We start from the raw sequence: 17,562 nt of genomic DNA, 5'->3' as shown, positions 1-17,562 counted from the left end.
CGCTATTTGGGTGTACGTTAGCTTACGCGAGAAATCGGTGCTAAACTCCGAATAGAACGATACGGTGAACGGTGAAACTCTGCTATAACCCCCTCCGCATACTAATAATATCGAAGAGTTCATCCAAAGATGTTTTTGAAGGTCTTGGCCCGGTTTTGGGTGAAAAGAGAACTGGTAGCCAGTGGGACGTGACCAGCGACCGCACGGCAGCACACGCCGGGACGACGCTGACCCTTGTTCTGCTTTCCAGCGCGTTTCCGGCATCTTATTAAAATCCTTAAAAGCCGTTCAGCTTGGCCACTTTCCGAGCCCATCCGCGGTCTTATGCCACTGCATACTCGGTTACCAGGTGACACGATAACGGAGATCAGTTTTGGAAATACTATCTCGGAAGTTGACTAGCCGGAACTGGATTAATCTGGCGCTGGCAATGATGACAGGTCCCGGTTTCTGTGGACGGAATTGAAATGTCTACACAGTAAATAACGACCGCCTGCTCTGTGGTTGGTTAGTTTGTGGTTTGGTTGAGAAGTGTGTTATGGCCGGCTCGTTCGTAGGTCCCCCCCCCCCCCCCTCTCCTGGAAGAAAAGAAGAAGAGATCGAGGCTGCATTATACTTTCAAAGCAGATCGCTTATCAGGTCCACTATCAGGTCCCGGTAGGTCTGCACAGTGACCTTTTCAGGCGCTTATTTCGGCTCATTTATTAAGCCCAAAACGAACCCACATATGTACATATTCGATGAGGATTGCGTCACACCAGCAAGTCATGCTTCCCAGGTTGATACATCGCGCGCTGATTAGCACCTCATCACAACCTGATGCTGCTTTCAAGAAGAAACGAATTAGACAGAAATGAAGATGGTGCAATGAACAGAGAATATCGTGGGACGGAGATGATCGACCGTTGGCACTTCCTCGGTCATCGTACCACCTGCCTTTGAAAGTTCTTTATCGACTCTCGCCCAGTAAGACTCTTGAATTTCATTTAAGTTTCCGAAATCTAATTTCCGAACACTATATTCTATCTAACCGCCACTTCGATCGTTGGGTAGGTGACAAATCGTTCAGCGTTCGTCTAGACCTGCATAAGCAACCGTCATGCCCCGTCCTGGCCTTATCAGCCATTGCTATTAGGTGGTCCAGTGCATGTAGCCTATTTATGTCGTTTATCACTCTCCAAGCACGCGTTCAAGTATCTTCAAAGAGTCCAACGTCCTTCTAAACTGTGTGTTCGCATTGTTTCTAGTTTGCACAGCAATTACAAGACAAGTGTGCAATGAAACCTCGGTTAGGTACTATAAGGAGAAAAAACTAATTACAGAAACAACGAAAATTGCACTCAATATGCAAGTGTGATCTGGAGGCAGGAATAATGCTGATGAATGTCCAAAATAGCTCAGTTTGCATGCTGTTTCGATCGAGCATAGGGTCGGACACGTTTCAGTGGTCACGCGTGTATAGGCAAGCGTATACGCAACAATGCAGTGAACCGAACCGAGGCAACGCATGTATGCTCGCTCCCCTTGAGAAAAACGCGTGAACGGAATCACAAACTAACCCCACAAAACACCCACGTGCGCCTGTAAGCATTTTCTACGTGGCTGAAGCATGGCGCTGCGCCAGTCGACTCAGGGGCGTGCAGCCGTACATACACAGAACGCCAATACAGCAGCATCATTCGATATATTAATACTTTTCTACTCGCCTGGCAGGATGTACAGGACCTCCGTTAAGCAGACTGTGTGCTATATCTCGAAATTTCGTACGTAATCCACACGGCGTCGAAAGCGATTTCAGAACCCGTAGTACAGCTCCCGTCAACCTTAATAATAACACCGGAAAAAATATGGTCTCGTTCTCGAGTGCGATTGCAGCAACCCTTGGGACCATGAGGAAATTTTAATTGAACAAAATTATTATGTTAGTTTAACGCAAGGATTTTGTCCATTTAATATTCCTCCAGTGCCCCCACGGTGGCTGTTATCGCACTCGGAAACGAGAGCGAATTTTTTCCAGTGTTATTATTAAGGTTGACGGGAGCTGTACCAGCGGTATGGCCGAGCGGGTTAAGGTGTCTCGCTCGTCGGTGGTTATCAAGGTCGTGCTGAAGACCGGGAGGTGGTGGGTTCGAATCCTACCACCAGCTGTGCTGTCTGAGGTTTCCCCTCGGCTTTCCGAAGACTTTTACGGACGAATGTCGGCACAGTTCCCCCTGAAGTCGGCCCAGGACGCATACTAACCCCCCTGTCCTGCACTCCTTCCTGCTGTCCTCTCTCCATCTGTCCACATCTGTACGCAGCTCATAGCCACAGTTACTTCGCGGCTCTAACAAGAGAACAACAACAACAACAAAAAAAAAAAAAAGAACCCATAGTTATCAGCAAGCACTGTGCACTGAAAGTGCCATTCAATATGTTTGTACCCAAACACAACACAATCATCCTTATGCTGAGTACCACGGAAGCACAGTTTTCCTTCGGTTTCTGGAAGCCAATAATTAACCGGCAAACAAAATTAAGACGTAGGTAAAAAAAAAAAAGCACAGCGGAGAGTTTTAAACAGCTGGCTAGTGGAACGGCGTTAAAAGAAACTTTGCGGAGAAGAAACATCACTTTACGTGCCTTGCAATCCAAATGTGGTCACTAATTAGCTCAAACCAACTAGTCACGTATAAAAACCGCTTGCAGTAAGATTATCTCAGAATTGGTGGGGCAGATTGGCTGTGTTACCGTCACGTTTGTTCCTGAGTGCTAAGTGTTATGTCCTTATTGATTATATTGATGTATTTACTATACTAAAAAAATATAGAAAATGACTAGAAATCGGGACAAAATTTGTGCGACTAGGACACACGAGTCTCGTCATCAACACAAGAAAATAAGATTTTCATGAGTGCCGAAAGTATCGAAAACATTCTCGATTTATCACTTCATGGGATTTCATGACATTCCTTTCATTTGATCCTGAGCCTTTGGCGACGCAGAAATGAATGTGTTTTGTGTCTACGAGGCATTCCTTGTGCAATCAGTAATGGTTGCTCATCGCGTCGAGATGGGCGTTAACACGGAAAAGTGCCAACTAGACCGCGAACGGAGCATAACTGGAACATCTGCAAAGACAGAAAGCTGCACCTGAACCGATACGTCGTATTTGCGTCACAATGGTTCTTTAGTTTAGGTTTCAGTCTCTCTGACGGAAGCCTGATGTTGTTCTCTCTCTCTCTCTTTAAAATTCATTTGCATGCTCACGAGGAAATTGACATCGTTTTCATGATTTCTGCTGCATTACGCGTACAGTGCGAAGTGAAAACTGAAAGCAAAATGCACATCCTTCAACATATCCTACAAATCTTCTTGCGGAGTACTTGTGCTCCACCGGTCTGGTGACGGCTCTCTGAAAGCCCCCATCATCATCCCCTCATCCGTTGCGCAATAGGGCAGTGTACCGCCTCAGCGGCGGTGAATCGCCCACCTCATCATCATCCAATGTATATGTGTGTGTGTGTGTTCAACATATACTTCTACCTCTTTCTTTTTACATTCCGCGTTAGTCATCGTCACTGTCACTTTAAAGAGTTTTACATATATCAGTTGCCGCTTCACCCAGCCTTGTTGTTGGGTGATGAGCCTCTTTTACCCTTCATGAGAGTTTTTAACTATTTTAAAGATATTGGCTATTTAAATGCAATATAGTTTTACCCAGCTTTGCTCATGTATCGTGTTTTAATGTCTAAACCTTTCTAAAACGATGATTTTTGTTTAATCTTCCCGCTTTTACATAGTCACCAACCACCCCCATTGTCTTTTCACCATAGCTTTGGCGCACTATGACCTTAGTTGTCCGTGCGCCATAAAAACCTGAATCATCATCATCATCACATTCCGCGTTAGCATCACGACGCAACTGTGGCCATGAGCGTTGTACAGGCAGATACAGAGAGGACAGTAGTAAGGAGTGGGAGACACAGGGGCATAGTACGCGCCCTGGGCCGACTTCTGGGGTAACTGTGGAGACGTCCGCCTGGAAAATTACCAGGAAACCCCGGGGAGACCTCAGACAGCAAAACAGGTCTTAAGGTTCGAACCTGGCCTTGGAACTACCACCAGCGAACAGAGGCTGTGTCCACAGTGTCACACTGCCGGTAGTTCTTCTTAGCTAGGTGCCACACGTTCGGCACAAAATCACTATGTACCTAAAACATGATGAACGAACGCAAGGAACACGGAAAGCGTTCCCTAATAAATGGTTTATTGACACAATCGGAAAAGACAACGACTAAATGGGAAAATCTCTAGCTACAAAAGCAACATCTGCTGTGGAAAGTCTCAATGCCCCTTGAATCACATTACGTTGTTTAATAGGCATTGAGCCAAAGCCTAGCAACTAGTCCAGGTTTACCGTCTCCAAATCAAGCTATTATGAGCCCGAACCTCCCCGGTTATAAGCTCTCCGAAGTACATAACAGATCCAGCAGGTTTACGAGAGGTCATTCGTTCCCTACAAAGCAATAGCCGAAAAGCCAACGGCGCGCCTGCCTATATGCTGAAATATATAGATGCGCGCCTGTAGCTCGTCCTTCTTGTTTGCCTCAAAAACAGTTTTAGAATTGGGTACCCAAGCGCTTTGATCCCCAAAAGAAATGAGGGGACGCGACTGCACGTGCTCAGAACCCAAACAATGCTTTGCACAATGAGCAGTGACAACTCCTTTTTCCTTCGGAGCCCCAAAGCTCTTGGCTACCATGCTCTAAAACTGCATAAAGATTACGAGGTTGTCTTGAACGAGATTTTACATGCAGCTTCCACACGCGAATCACAATCGAGTAAGCGTCTAATCTTGAATAATAATAATATTATTAATAATAATAATAATGATAATCTTGAGGTCAGCCTACGGCTCCAGACTGTCTCTTTAAATAGTATAAGGAAGACGAGAAAGACGAGCCTTTGGGGCGCCACTTCCACAGTCATGTGCAATGTGGCGGGTAAGAGACCGTGCGAATGTTGTCGCGAGTCACGAGCTTTCAAGGCCCAGCTGGCTGAGAGCTGGGGGGATCAAGAACGATGCCGTCGGGAGCCGATCCCGCCGTGGAGACGTCATCCAGAGAAAAACCCGCCCACCATCGCTACCTGTGGGACTTCCGCGTGGAACAGTGCCCCTACTTTCCCAATTACAAGTGTAACCATCACAAGCCGTACACGTGCTTTTTCTGGCATTTCCCGAACCAGCGTCGGCGGCGTCCTATGCTCAAGCCGGACGGAACGTTCAACTACAGCCCGGACGTCTATTGCGTGCGCTACGACGAGATCACCGGAGTGTGCCCAGCGCGCGACGAGTGTCCGTTCCTGCATCGCACGCTGGGAGACACGGAACGACGCTACCATCCGCGCTACTACAAGACAAGCATATGTGTTCATGACGTAGGCGCACAGGGCCACTGCGTCAAGAACGGCCCTCACTGTGCGTTTGCTCATGGATCGCAAGACCTGCGTAGTCCCGTTTACGGCATCGTAGAGTGCCACTTGCTCGACTATGATTCTCGACCGCGTTGGGTCGCACCACAAGAGGACATGATTGGTTGGGTAAGCTGCCTCCACGATGAACCAAATTGGAATGATCTCGGTTTCGTGCTCATTAACTACAAGGCGGATCCCTGCAGACGCCCGCCTCATCTTGGTCTCTGCCGGCTGGGCCTGACGTGTCCAAATTATCACGACCGCCGCGATCGCCGCCGTACTCCACTTGAGTTCCGTTACAGTTCAACACCGTGTCCCAACGTGCGTCAAGGTACTGAATGGAGTGATACAGAGAATTGTGCGGATGGCGACAAATGCACGTTCTGTCATAGTCGAACCGAACAAAAGTTCCACCCAGACATATACAAGTCCACCATGTGTAATGATCTTCAACGCACTAATTACTGTCCTCGAGGGCCGTTTTGCTCGTTCGCTCATTCGGAGAGAGAAATTCAGCTCGTGAAAAAGCTTGGTGCTCGCAATTTGATTCGTGTGCGCAACGCTCCGACCATCTCAAATTTGAAGGAAAACGATAAGAACGATTTAGAGGACTCGACAGAAGTAGAACCCACAAAAGCGTCTTGTAATTTTGAAAGAGCTCCGGGATCTGGGCGTTGTGTTACAGAGTCGGTCAAAGATTCCAACGAGTCTTCGAACCGTGAGCGGTCTGACGTTCTGGAAGTTGTCACTTCCGTTGTCACAAATGTTCTGAGCTGTTCAGACCTTCCAATAGATAAGAATGAGCTGAAGAACGACCAGCCTTCTGTGCTTCAATGTTTGGACGGTGCACTTCAGCGTGTACGGACCCTCGACGACTGTGCTTTAGGGGAAAATTGTGCAAGTTTGTGGGACCCTCTTGGGATATGGGGCGATCAGTGCACGCCTAAATCGTGTATAACGTGTGCAGCCTGGAGAAAAGAGGCAAGAGCGTCGGCGCGGCGTGAACGAATTGCTGAAGAAGAGAAACAGGAGGCGCTGGCCAAATTGATGCAACTGGAGCGAAGGCTGCATGATGTTATGTACTGCGGGCAACCACTGCTCGGGCGGGTTCGAGAAGAAATGAGAAATCCTGGAACGTCCCTCGGCGCAGGAGAGATAAGAACTGAGACCTCCAAAGGGGGCACTGACACTTAAAATTCGCTGTCATCAAACTAGATCCTTCCCAACTCTAGCGTTCTGCCAAGCTCTACTTTATACCTATATGAATATATGTAATTATAAATCAACGTATACATAATAACGCTACTCTCTTCTATTCGTTCTGCGTGTACAGTACCACCATAGGGTCGCTATTCACAGAGCTCAAGAGTTGCGACTGTGCCGTGTATAGTAGGGTAAGGGTATGTAGTCGGACAAGGTGCGCGAATAGCCAATAACAAAGATTGTGACAGGCAAGCAACGTTCGGGGTTGCCGCTGAAGGGTATACGAGTGGTTCTGCGAGGTATGCAGCCTTCGAGTACTGCCATGCGACAGATGTATCTATAGATGAAAATTCCATAGGGTTCTACAATTCAACCTGCTGTTGCTCAACTTGAACAGACTTATTTGAAATCTATGGCAATGCTCCACAAAGAGCAGTATCATCACTTAAGGTAAGGTACGTATTAATTTAAGGATGTGGCCAGTAGAATTAACCGACTCAGGTGCTATCAGGTACAGGTGATAATTCGTGGATTTACATCGCGAGACTATTATGAGTGACGCTACAGTGGTCGGTCTGTTGATTAAATTTGCCCACCTGAGTGTTCTTTAACGCGTGCCGAAAGCTCAGAACATGGCACACCGTGTTCAACCGTGTTTAACGTCATTCGCGGGAGACTGCGTGTCCAAGCACCTTGTACCCTGTAGGGGGTGCAACGACTGTAAGTGACGCCATATGTATCAACTACAGAGCACGTGCATTACTTTGGCTATTGTCTATCATATTGTGTGCAGAAATAGAAATTCCCGCCGCCTTGTTACCTGCATTATAAACATTTATGGTACAATTCGGACTATGTCATAATCGACATGTGTGTCGTCATAATCGTCAATATGACCACAATGTCATATTTCGCGCAAGACTTGTGGAAGTTTGTGGCCGGAGCACGTGCTCTGAGGAAGGACAAAGAAGGCACTAAACCACTGAGGCGTATAGCGGTAAAAGAACATTTGTGCTTTGGACTTCTTCTGAGACATTAATATATATATATATAATGAAAAAAATAGCCGGAGCTCTTTGGCTGCACGTATAGCATATGTTTGTAACTCAAACGTCGCCATGCCAGTACTGGACAGCTGTTTTGGCCTTGTTGGGCCTCATCAACAGTACGCAGGCAGGCAACGTTTGAGTGGATGGCGTCAGAAGGTAACGTAACACGTGATTCCTCCCGTCAGGGTGAGAATCACCCCCTGACCCACCCACATCTCACCCTGACGGGAGGAATCACGTGTTACGTTACCTTCTGACGCCATCCACTCAAACGTTGCCTGCCTGCGTACTGTTGATGAGGCCCAACAAGGCCGAAACAGCTGTCCAGTACTGGCATGGCGACGTTTGAGTTACAAACATATATATATATATATATATATATATATATATATATATATATATACAAGCTTCGCCTTACCAGCGACATCTTGGAACTACGGTCTTTCAAAAGGAAATCACGGCGGAGTGGTAATGGAGGACAGAAGGTAGCGGTACACTATCGATGCACTGCAAAAGCATTAAACAACGAAATGTGACAGAACCGACACTGCCGTTCGCACACTCAGCGGAAAAAAAAAAAGTCGCAACACGGTCGACAGCGGACAGGAACGTCTCCTAGAATGTTCACACACGTCCCAGGCATGTTCACTGTCGCCTTTCCAGCCCTAGGAATTTGCCAGCTAGCACTTTTTCCGCCCGGCCTCGAAGTGACCGAGCAGTGGATTGCCCTACTATATCCGGTATCATCGCATCCGCATCGCGAGGGTGACGAGGGATCTCATTGGCCCACACGTCGAAGTTCACGTCTTTTAGCAGACGACGAAGCCCGAAGACGAGCGACCATGATACCCTTAGCGTTATCGAAACGACTAAAACGGCTCGATTCCTGGCACTCGGTTCGGGTGGCAACGGTCATGTGACCCAGCTTTTCAATTTCCAATTTCCGAGCGCTAGGCCGTGTTGCCACGAAATCACCACCCGCCATTCGCCACACTTCGCCATGACTTTTCGAAAGTGCAACCAGACGCAAGGGGTAATACCGTGTGTGCCATGTCGGCTTTGTACCTAACCGCTTCAATACAGGAACTGTTATGTATCAACTGCCTGAGTTTGATTTGTATCCTCTGCATAATGAACGGATGAACACGCAACACATTAGCTATACCTGTTTTATTTCCGCTTTAGGTACCCCTCCCAACATGAGATGGAGTACGTGGACGAGTAAGCTGCATCGGTTGCTGTTGAAGTTTCTGGTAAGTCGGCTTCAGTACCTATGCTCCAGAAGACAGGACGCCATTCTGTGCTTCTGACTTTAATATTCTCTTTTCCACGCCAGACACTGGGCGTATGCTGTCATCTGGGTGCAGCCCTGCGAGTGAGGCCTCTGGGTATGTACGAAATATTGTTTACTAGCGTCTCTGTGATGCCGGTTGAACTTCCTGTTTCCAATGGTCTACTACCTTTAGACTGCTTTAGGGACGTCTAAAATTACACCGTGTAAATGTGACTCTTAATCCAAGTGAGCAAGCGGCATTGAATTGTTTAACACTGTTGGGGGTGAAGACTGTGTTACGCATCTGTCTATGTCTTCGTGTACGTCGGGTATGTTTGTCTGGAAAGTTGACAGTGTGCCTAGACTGAGCTGTGTCGTAACCAGAAACAAGACCTATGGACTCCCTGCTGATTGTATAGTGAACTTCCTAAAGAATCTGCTCACGAAGCGAGTGCAGTAAATGTCAATAGTTCAGGAGCAGCAACAGATAAACATGCCTTCGTGTTGCCCCTCTATCTCCCGGATCGGCTACGTGCTTAACTGTTGCCTTTGATGACGTTCGCGCATTTCTTGTGCCATCATTGTAGTTTATGTCGAGTTGCAAAATGATGAAGGAGCTCGATGTCTGCGCAACGTAACCTTTATAGGGATATATCGAAACCTATGGGCGTTGCAGGCCGAATGTACTGAGTGTTGCTTATAATTTTGGGATCATCCTTGTTTTAAAGCGACTGGCATGGTCATCTGTTAAGAAAGAAGACGCTGATATTTTCTAAATTCTAAAAGAGTCTGTTGTTCTGCTGGGTTGGTTGAAAAAGAGTGGCTATGGGAAGTGTCGGTCAGTAGAACTAGAGTCTCTGTTCGAAATATAGGAGGCTCGTGACTTGAAGCTTCCTCAAGATAGTGTAATACAGCTGCTGTATCTTCCTTTTGTCTACTTGTTTGGCCCAAGCTTCCGTTTTCTTTTTTGTTTCGTAAAAATGCAGTAAATAGTTGAAGACTATCCTGTAGTCCCAGCTACCAAAAATCTTAACGCATAGACTTTATTTGCACCGTCGATTAAGCAGAAATAAGTTTAGATCGACGACGATAGCATCCTTTTGAGTTTGAGGAGCTCCTGGACAAGGACGAAAGGGACGATGAGAACAGGATGAGACGTACTCAAAACCAGCATGGAGTAGATTCGAATGAGCACTGGGTACATCGGTGGAAACGAGATTATCGAGGTGTCGACTGGTAGGAAAGAGACTACAAAGATCTCAATAATCGCGTTTCCACCAACGTACCCAGTGTCCACCCGAATAAAGTCTCATTGCTGGTTTCGAGTCCATCTTGTCCCCTTTCATCTTTGTTCCTGAACTCCTCAAACCCAAGTAGATGCTATCGTCATCGCGATTACACCAAGTAGCTTCCGTGCTGTTATTATGTTCTAAGTCCACTCGTATCGGCATGTGCCCTTGGAGTTCGCTGGTGCTCCGGGCAACCTGACCGCTGCTGAGCCAGATAGCGGAGACACGAACTCCTATTACGCAAGCTTGGACTCTGAGTCAATGGTGGTCCCGCACCTTACCGAGGGCGTTCTGTGCCCAACGCTATGGTACACACACGAGTTTTCCAGATATTCCCACCACCGGTAATGAACGGGGTCAACTCCCGGAAAACTGCCGCTTGTCCACAACATGCAATTTCAGCCCGACTATTTCGGATGAAGTGCTTTTCCGAAATTCGGAGGGCAAAATTTCGGCACTGTTTTTTCAATCTGTTGTTCGGGGTGAAATCGGGCATTCGAATGCCATGTTAAAGTAACAGGGAGTTTTTGAGCACCATTGCACGAGACCACCACATGTTGCGCATGTGTGTGAGAAAATGCCAGTGCGTTTTGTTGTAGGCCGGATCGTGAAGCTTACTGCAATTTGGGCTTGTTTGTGTGTGTTTGTGGTATTTTGGCGCACTGGAGTTGTAAAGTCCAAAGATAATTGCGGGGAGAAAATCGTGTTTAGCCAAACAAGGACTAAATTAGATTCGGGCGCAGGATGGAGATGGAGAACCAGGTATTACCGGAAACAGTCGAATCCTGCGTACGACTTACGAATATAGGGAAACATTATGTATATGTATACAATGCGTGGTCAATGATTCCAGTGACCCACTTTTGAGGTCGAGATCTCCACAGGCATGGGCTAAATCCACAGAGAGGCCCAAGGATAAATCCACCCAGGGAATGCTTCAGGGACTGCCAGTGGGACCGTCTCTACCGTACATTTGTGATAATTTATTCTTCTTTAAAATATATGCATCCAGAATCGTAAGGCATGCAATGCAGTATCAGCTTAGTCCCTCGAGAAGCGATTCTCTAGTCGTCTTCTTTTTCTCGTTATGGGTTTCCGATACTTCGTTGAGAGATCATGTTGCCTCCGGCCGTACGATGATGCACAGATCGTATGGACTAGCCTACATAAACAAAAGTCCGTGACCAAATGCACCGAGGCCCCAACGGTCGACGCGAAAGCTGACGTTTTTAAGCAACTAATTATCGCGGACCTGTACATCAACGAATAATCTGATATGAACTGAAACTTGAAACTCGTGAGAGCTGCCACGTCCTCGATAACAAGAAAAAAGAAGAGCAAATACAGAATTGTTTCGCTTATTGCTGGAAGGTAGGCAATATAATAATAATTGGGGGTTTTACGTCGCGAGACAACTGAGGGTAGGCAATATAAATTAGACTTTCGCGAGGGCTTGGAACGGGTGTGCTGGACACTGCACAGAGACTTTTCGTTAAACGACCTAAAAAGGCTTCAGTACCAGACTCAGGTTCATGTATACTCTACAGCGACAGAGATTACAATCCAAATAGTCGACGAGTCAGCAAGAATATAGTGTCTGAGAAGAAAGTTCTTATGCTGCTTTAATGACGTCTGTCATAATGGGAGTGGAATAACCTGATTTCCTCCATGAAGAACTATAAAAGTACGCCAAATTCGGAAATGTAATATAACTTTAATGCGATGTCCGCAGACTCTGCGGACATCGCGTTAAAGTTATATTAGGCAGCAGTGCAAGGAGTTTCCAGCCGCAGAACAATTGATTCCATCATGTTCACACAAACATAAGTTGCGCGTCCGGTGATTCAAAAGCACCGTGATTTTCAAATTTTTAAAATTTTGTAAATTTGAAAATCATGGTGCTTTTGAATCACCGACGCGCAACTTATTTTAGTGCGAACATGATGGAAAATAAATTTTCTGAGGCTGGAAATTCCTCACACTGCTGCCTTTTCTTTCTGAAGCCCGTGTAGAAAACAAACTGAATTAATGGGACATAGCAGTATTGCGCTGGTACATCAACCTTGAAGGGGGATTTGTGAAAAGACTAAGAAAACAATGTTTAGACTTAAAGGGGATGTGATACTTTGGTATATGTGATTCATCGCCCAATCATCATCATCAAATAAAGATGTTTGTGATTCACCACATGATGCATGCGCTGTACCGCCCGCCGGAGGTTGCGAAAAAAAAAAAAAGGTATATAGATAACTACACCTTCCTGCAACCCAAAACAAATTTGCGCTATCACATCAAAGTACGATTAGCATCGCAGGAAGCAGGAAGACCAAGTTCGCATATAGCTGCGCTAACAATGGATACTAAGGTCAAGGTAGACTTTCTCCGGGACTTAATAAGGATGCACCGTTACGTCGCCCGCTTGTATATCTCGACGAGGATGTTTTAACAATTTAATTGCGATTGCATGAGCGATGGTGGTCTCGCAATATAGCCCAGCAAGGACGTCGCAGCGTTTGCGGAGGATATATGCGGATGTCATTTGGTGCTAATTATGTCTGAAAATCGCTGTTTTTTTGTTTTTTTTTAAGGCAATACTTTCCGTTTCTTGCTAAAGAATCGAGATAAAAGCGGGCAACAATTGCTCCTTCTAGTCTCAGAGTACTTGGCAGAGGTACAGAACGATATGGTTCGAAAACACCCGTGTTCCTTATCATTACGCAATCAACGATTTCTTGCCAATTTTTTTTTTTTATACGACCAGGTGTTTTATGCGGAAGTTTCTGTTTGAAAACAACATCGACTTTTGTACGTATTTTTTAGTATCTTTTCATATTTCCTACACCTTTTCGTAGCTATATTCCCGGTGTTTCACGAAGGTCCCGCGGCTGAATAATACGTAAACAGGTGGCGCTATCGAAAGGCTTTCAAAAATCTCCGAAAACGATGTCCGACTGCCAAATACGTGTCCATCCACCTGGTTCACACGCGGGGGTGACGGAAGACAAGGAACAGACAGAAGAGACGCTTCGTTGCAACGCGTCATCAACTCATCACCACGATAAGGGTAAGAGCACGCTCTGCGGCGGTTCCTTATCTTGCGTCACCTCCGCGTGTGAACCAGGCGGATGAACACGTAATTGGCAGTTGGACAGCTGAGCGAAAGAGCGCATTGGTATGCTGCTCCGCGCAAGAAATATGTAGACCGAAACCAATTAATTACTCGAAAAAATCGCACAGTGCCAACGCGTTTTTCTTTTCTTTTTTCGTTTTCTTTCTTTTTTTTTTTTTTTTTTTTCTGGAATGGTTTGCGCTGAATGTCCCGATCGGTAAAACAGAGGTTCCGAAAGCCTCCGAAGTCAAATTTAATAGTTAGGAGTTTTATTTGATTAATGAGCGTATTCAGCAGGGGGGGCCTTCGAGAGACACCCAGTATACACTAATGTGGATTTTACTAGAATGCTTGTGAAGTAAACGGCAACTTTTAAATTGTGCTGACACGAAACTCCGTGTTGAACTCGTGTGCTCAGCGTTCTGGTCAGTTTTAGTGCTAAGATGGTGTGCTCAACTTTTCAGTTAGCTGAAACGAGCAATGAAATGACACTTAGCATTGCTAGAAATCCTGCTTCGCTGGGCAAGGAGTCTATCAGAAAACAGCATGCAGAGCATTTTCGCTGAACGGTTACTTGTCCCTGCACAATTTAAATTACAAAAACAACCAGCCATGAGTGGTACTGTGTGACCTTGGAGGCCATGCCCGATCTCCTGACGTGAGGTAGTCAGATCAGTGTGACGCAGCATCAGGGTGTTAGCAGCCACGATATAAATAATAATAATAATAATAATTGGGGGTTTACGTCGCGAGACAACTGAGATCATGAGCGACGCCACAGCGGTCGGTCTGTGGATTGCTTTTGCCCACCTGAGGGTTCTTTAACGTGCGATGAAAGCTCACAGCCACGATAAGGTAGCGTGATGAGCCGCGAGATCTCATTTTCTACAAAAAATTTGTTTGCTACGGTCGCAGCGTGGTGCTATTTGCGACTTGCTGTCTACGCCACGGAGTTACCGTCAACATCCTCATTCTTTCTCCTTTCATTATTATCCTGTAAATGCTCAACTAACGTGATAAGCTTTGGGATCACTCTTAGTGCACACTTCGTGTGCTACGATTTCTGGTCGGTCTTAACGCTCCCCTGATGCAACTTTCAATTTGGCTTAAATGTTGAATTCGATTGAACACTGACTGACACACTACTCTTAGCGCTAAGCTCGCGTGCTTATCTTTTCAGTTGGCTTTAGTGCTGAACTCGTGTGCTAAGCATTGGTGGTCAGCTTGAGTGCTACGCTCGCGTGCTTAATTATCCAGTTGGCTTAAATGCTGAATTCGACTGACAGGCGTTTCAGTCACTCTTGGGGTTAACCTCGTGTGTTCATCTTTCCAGTTGGCTCTACTTTTGAACTCACGTGTTAAGTTTTCTGGTCGGTCGTAGTGCTAAGCTAGTGTACTGAACTTTCCAGTGACTTAGGTGACAGCTTTGAGGCAATGTTGTGCCCGCTACTCAATTTAGGTAGCGAAATACCGCTTTCCGCTACCCTATTTAAAAGTAGCGCGATACTAGCGGCCCTACAAATTTACGAATGTAGCGCGATACCGCTACCAAAAGAAATGTAGCGCAATTACCCTTCCGCTACTTTCCCGCCGAAGGCCTATGAATATGCGATTCGATACATTCAAAGATATATGCTCTTGCTGATACATACTTTATTTCTTGCGATCAGTACTTTCTGAAAAAGTCATTACACACTTGCATTCACCTTCAAGAGCAGTTGCCACTCAAAGTTCTCGTCACTAAGCCTAACACGTTTCTTGGTGAACGTATCGGCGCAAACACCGGAAAGTCGTTCGGCAGGCGCACTTAACGGAACGGCGGTATACTCAGCTTGAGGAACGCCCCATGCACTCTTGGATAACCCTGCTTTAGCGATGTCAAATTAAAGTTACCTGGCACAAAGACGTACTGAGTAAGCTCACGATCAGCTGGATCTGCTGTAGAAGTTGTCTTCCCAAAAGAAAAGAAATCATCTGCATGGAGCTCAGCCCACTCTATCATCTTGCCCAAAGGTGATCGTCAGGCCCTCGTCCGTGCTCTCTCTGCAGACAAGACAAGATCACAGTGGCTGCATGACATTACACCCTACTCTCTGCTCCACGCAGTGGATCCTTCTCTTTCACTGTCGCTTCCTCATCGCCTTCCGCGACACTACGCATCCCTGCTTCACCGCATGCGGCTGAATGTTGCATTTACACCAGTTATGAGGCAGCGTCTTGGCCGTGCGCCCTCGGACCTTTGTGCAGCATGCAGTGTGCGTGCAGACCTGCACCACCTACTTATGGACTGCCCGGACTACCAGCGGGAGCGTGCGATATTGCAGCACGAACTGCATGCGATCGATCATCGCCCCTTTACCATAGGCAAGGTGCTGGGCCCATGGTCCAGTCCAGCTCATACACGCCAAGGTCTGCGTCACCTCTGGGACTTCTTGTCATCAACAGGCCTCTCCACCCTGCTTTGATTACCGGACCCCTTATCATAATCATCATCATCTCTCATCACGTACAAGTGGCACTGGGGCAGCGCCCAGCCTGCTGGCCGGCATCAGCCCCATCTCATCATCGTATCTCTATTTGTGTGTGTGTGTGTGTGTGTGTGTGCATGGAGCTCGCTCGTGGATTCCTCGGCGCGCTCCTCATTTGAGGTGACCGAACACCTTAACATTTCGTTTACGGTTAAGCTGGTTACTTGCTTTCCTTGGTTTTCATCCGTGAGCCATGAAAGCTTGAACCTCGGAATTAAGACAGCAGCGATTTGAAGGTTCTGGTCTGACATGAAACGGTCCAACCTAAACCCATGCAGCACAATGTACTGAAAGTCGAGTGCAATAGGGGTGGACGGGTAGGTGGAAGGCCTTGAACACGCTCTTGCAGCTAAAGAACATTGATAAGACACATACCGTCCACCCCTATTGCACTCGACTTTCGGTACATTGTGCTGCTTGGGAAGTGAATACCATGTATCGTTACCGGTTTCGCAGTCGAATACGATACGGAGCATGTAGTAAAATCATCTTTAGACGCTAGAGTCTGGCGTCTAATTTATTTTATTTTCTCCCTCAAAAGTAGCAGTATGAGGCGGTTCCGCTACTCAATATTGTAGCGGAAACTACTTTCCCGCTACAAATAACAAATGTAGCGGAATTACACCTCCGCTACTGAAAAAAGTGGCGATTACAGTAGCGCCGATACGCATAACACTGCTTTGAGGTCACTCTTGGTGTTCAGCTCGCGTGTCAAGCTTTCTGTGCTTCGCTCGTGTACTCAACTTTACAGTTACCTTAAATGCTAAATTCAACTGACAGGCTCTCCGGCCACTCTTATGTGCTAAGCTCGCGTGCTTATCTTTCCAGTTGACTTTAACGCTGAAGTCGTGCGCTAAGCTTTGCGATCGGTCTTAGTTCTCCGCCCGTGTGCTTAACGTTGGCTTACATGCTGAATTCGACTGACAAGCTCTCGGGTCACTCTTAGTGCTAAGCTCGTGTGCTCAACTTTCCAGTTAAATTTAGTGCTGAACTAGTGCACTAGCTTTTGGTGCGTCTTAGTGCTAGGCCTGCGTGTTGAACGTCCCAGTTGACCTAAACGCTGAACTCACGCGATAAGCATTCAGGCCATTCTCAGTTCTACATATTTTTCTTTTTGATTCCAAGCAAGCAACCAACCATTCTCAGTGTCAGTTTGTATGCTAGGCTTCCTGGTCTGTCTTAGTGCTGAGCTCGCATGGTAAGCTTTTTGCTCGGTCTTAATGTAAGTTGGTGTGTTCAACTTTCCAGGAGACTTTGGTTCTGAATTTGTGTGCTAAACGTTCCGGTTTAGCGTAGCGCTATAAGCCTTTGTCCATTGTTAGTGTCGGACCATTTAATAATATGATCCGAAAAAGCGACGACTTCCTGTACGTTGCACTACTTAGTGTCTTACGCTAAGCCACATCGTGCAGCATCGTATCCTTCTATTTGTCGTGCACAAAACTGAGCTATGTTCTTCAATTCAAAGTATGTCAAACAACATAACTGCGCTTTTGCGTGAGCATTGGGAATGCCTGGCCTCCGCATCGAAGTCGCTCATGGCCTGAATTGTGAATCTCACGACGTAATTACTTTTTTTTTTTTTTTTTTACGGTCAGGGTTGGGTAAGCTCAAAGACTTTCGTTGCTACGTCAAAACATGTCGTGAGGAAAGA

At 46.5% G+C, this 17,562-nt stretch overlaps 1 protein-coding gene across 3 annotated transcripts in view; it reads left to right on the top strand.

Moving 5' to 3' along the window:
- The window catches only part of LOC135377480 (low-density lipoprotein receptor-related protein 1B-like), a 72,059-nt gene that overhangs the window by 41,342 nt on the left and 13,155 nt on the right, over window positions 1–17,562 (top strand). For 2 of the 3 annotated variants that reach the window (XM_064609905.1, XM_064609906.1), the window contains exons 2-3: window positions 8,895–8,962; window positions 9,046–9,097. In XM_064609905.1, coding sequence (XP_064465975.1) covers window positions 8,895–8,962; window positions 9,046–9,097 — 120 coding nt within the window. Of the gene's footprint in view, window positions 1–8,894; window positions 8,963–9,045; window positions 9,098–17,069; window positions 17,131–17,562 lie in introns of those variants that run through there. The other variant, XM_064609907.1, reaches the window with a different exon arrangement.

This window comes from Ornithodoros turicata, chromosome 1 (assembly GCF_037126465.1).
Source record: "Ornithodoros turicata isolate Travis chromosome 1, ASM3712646v1, whole genome shotgun sequence".
Taxonomy (NCBI): Eukaryota; Metazoa; Arthropoda; class Arachnida; order Ixodida; family Argasidae; genus Ornithodoros; species Ornithodoros turicata.
The sequence above is the reverse complement of the archived record's forward strand: the minus strand, read 5'-3'. Positions and strand labels throughout refer to the sequence as shown.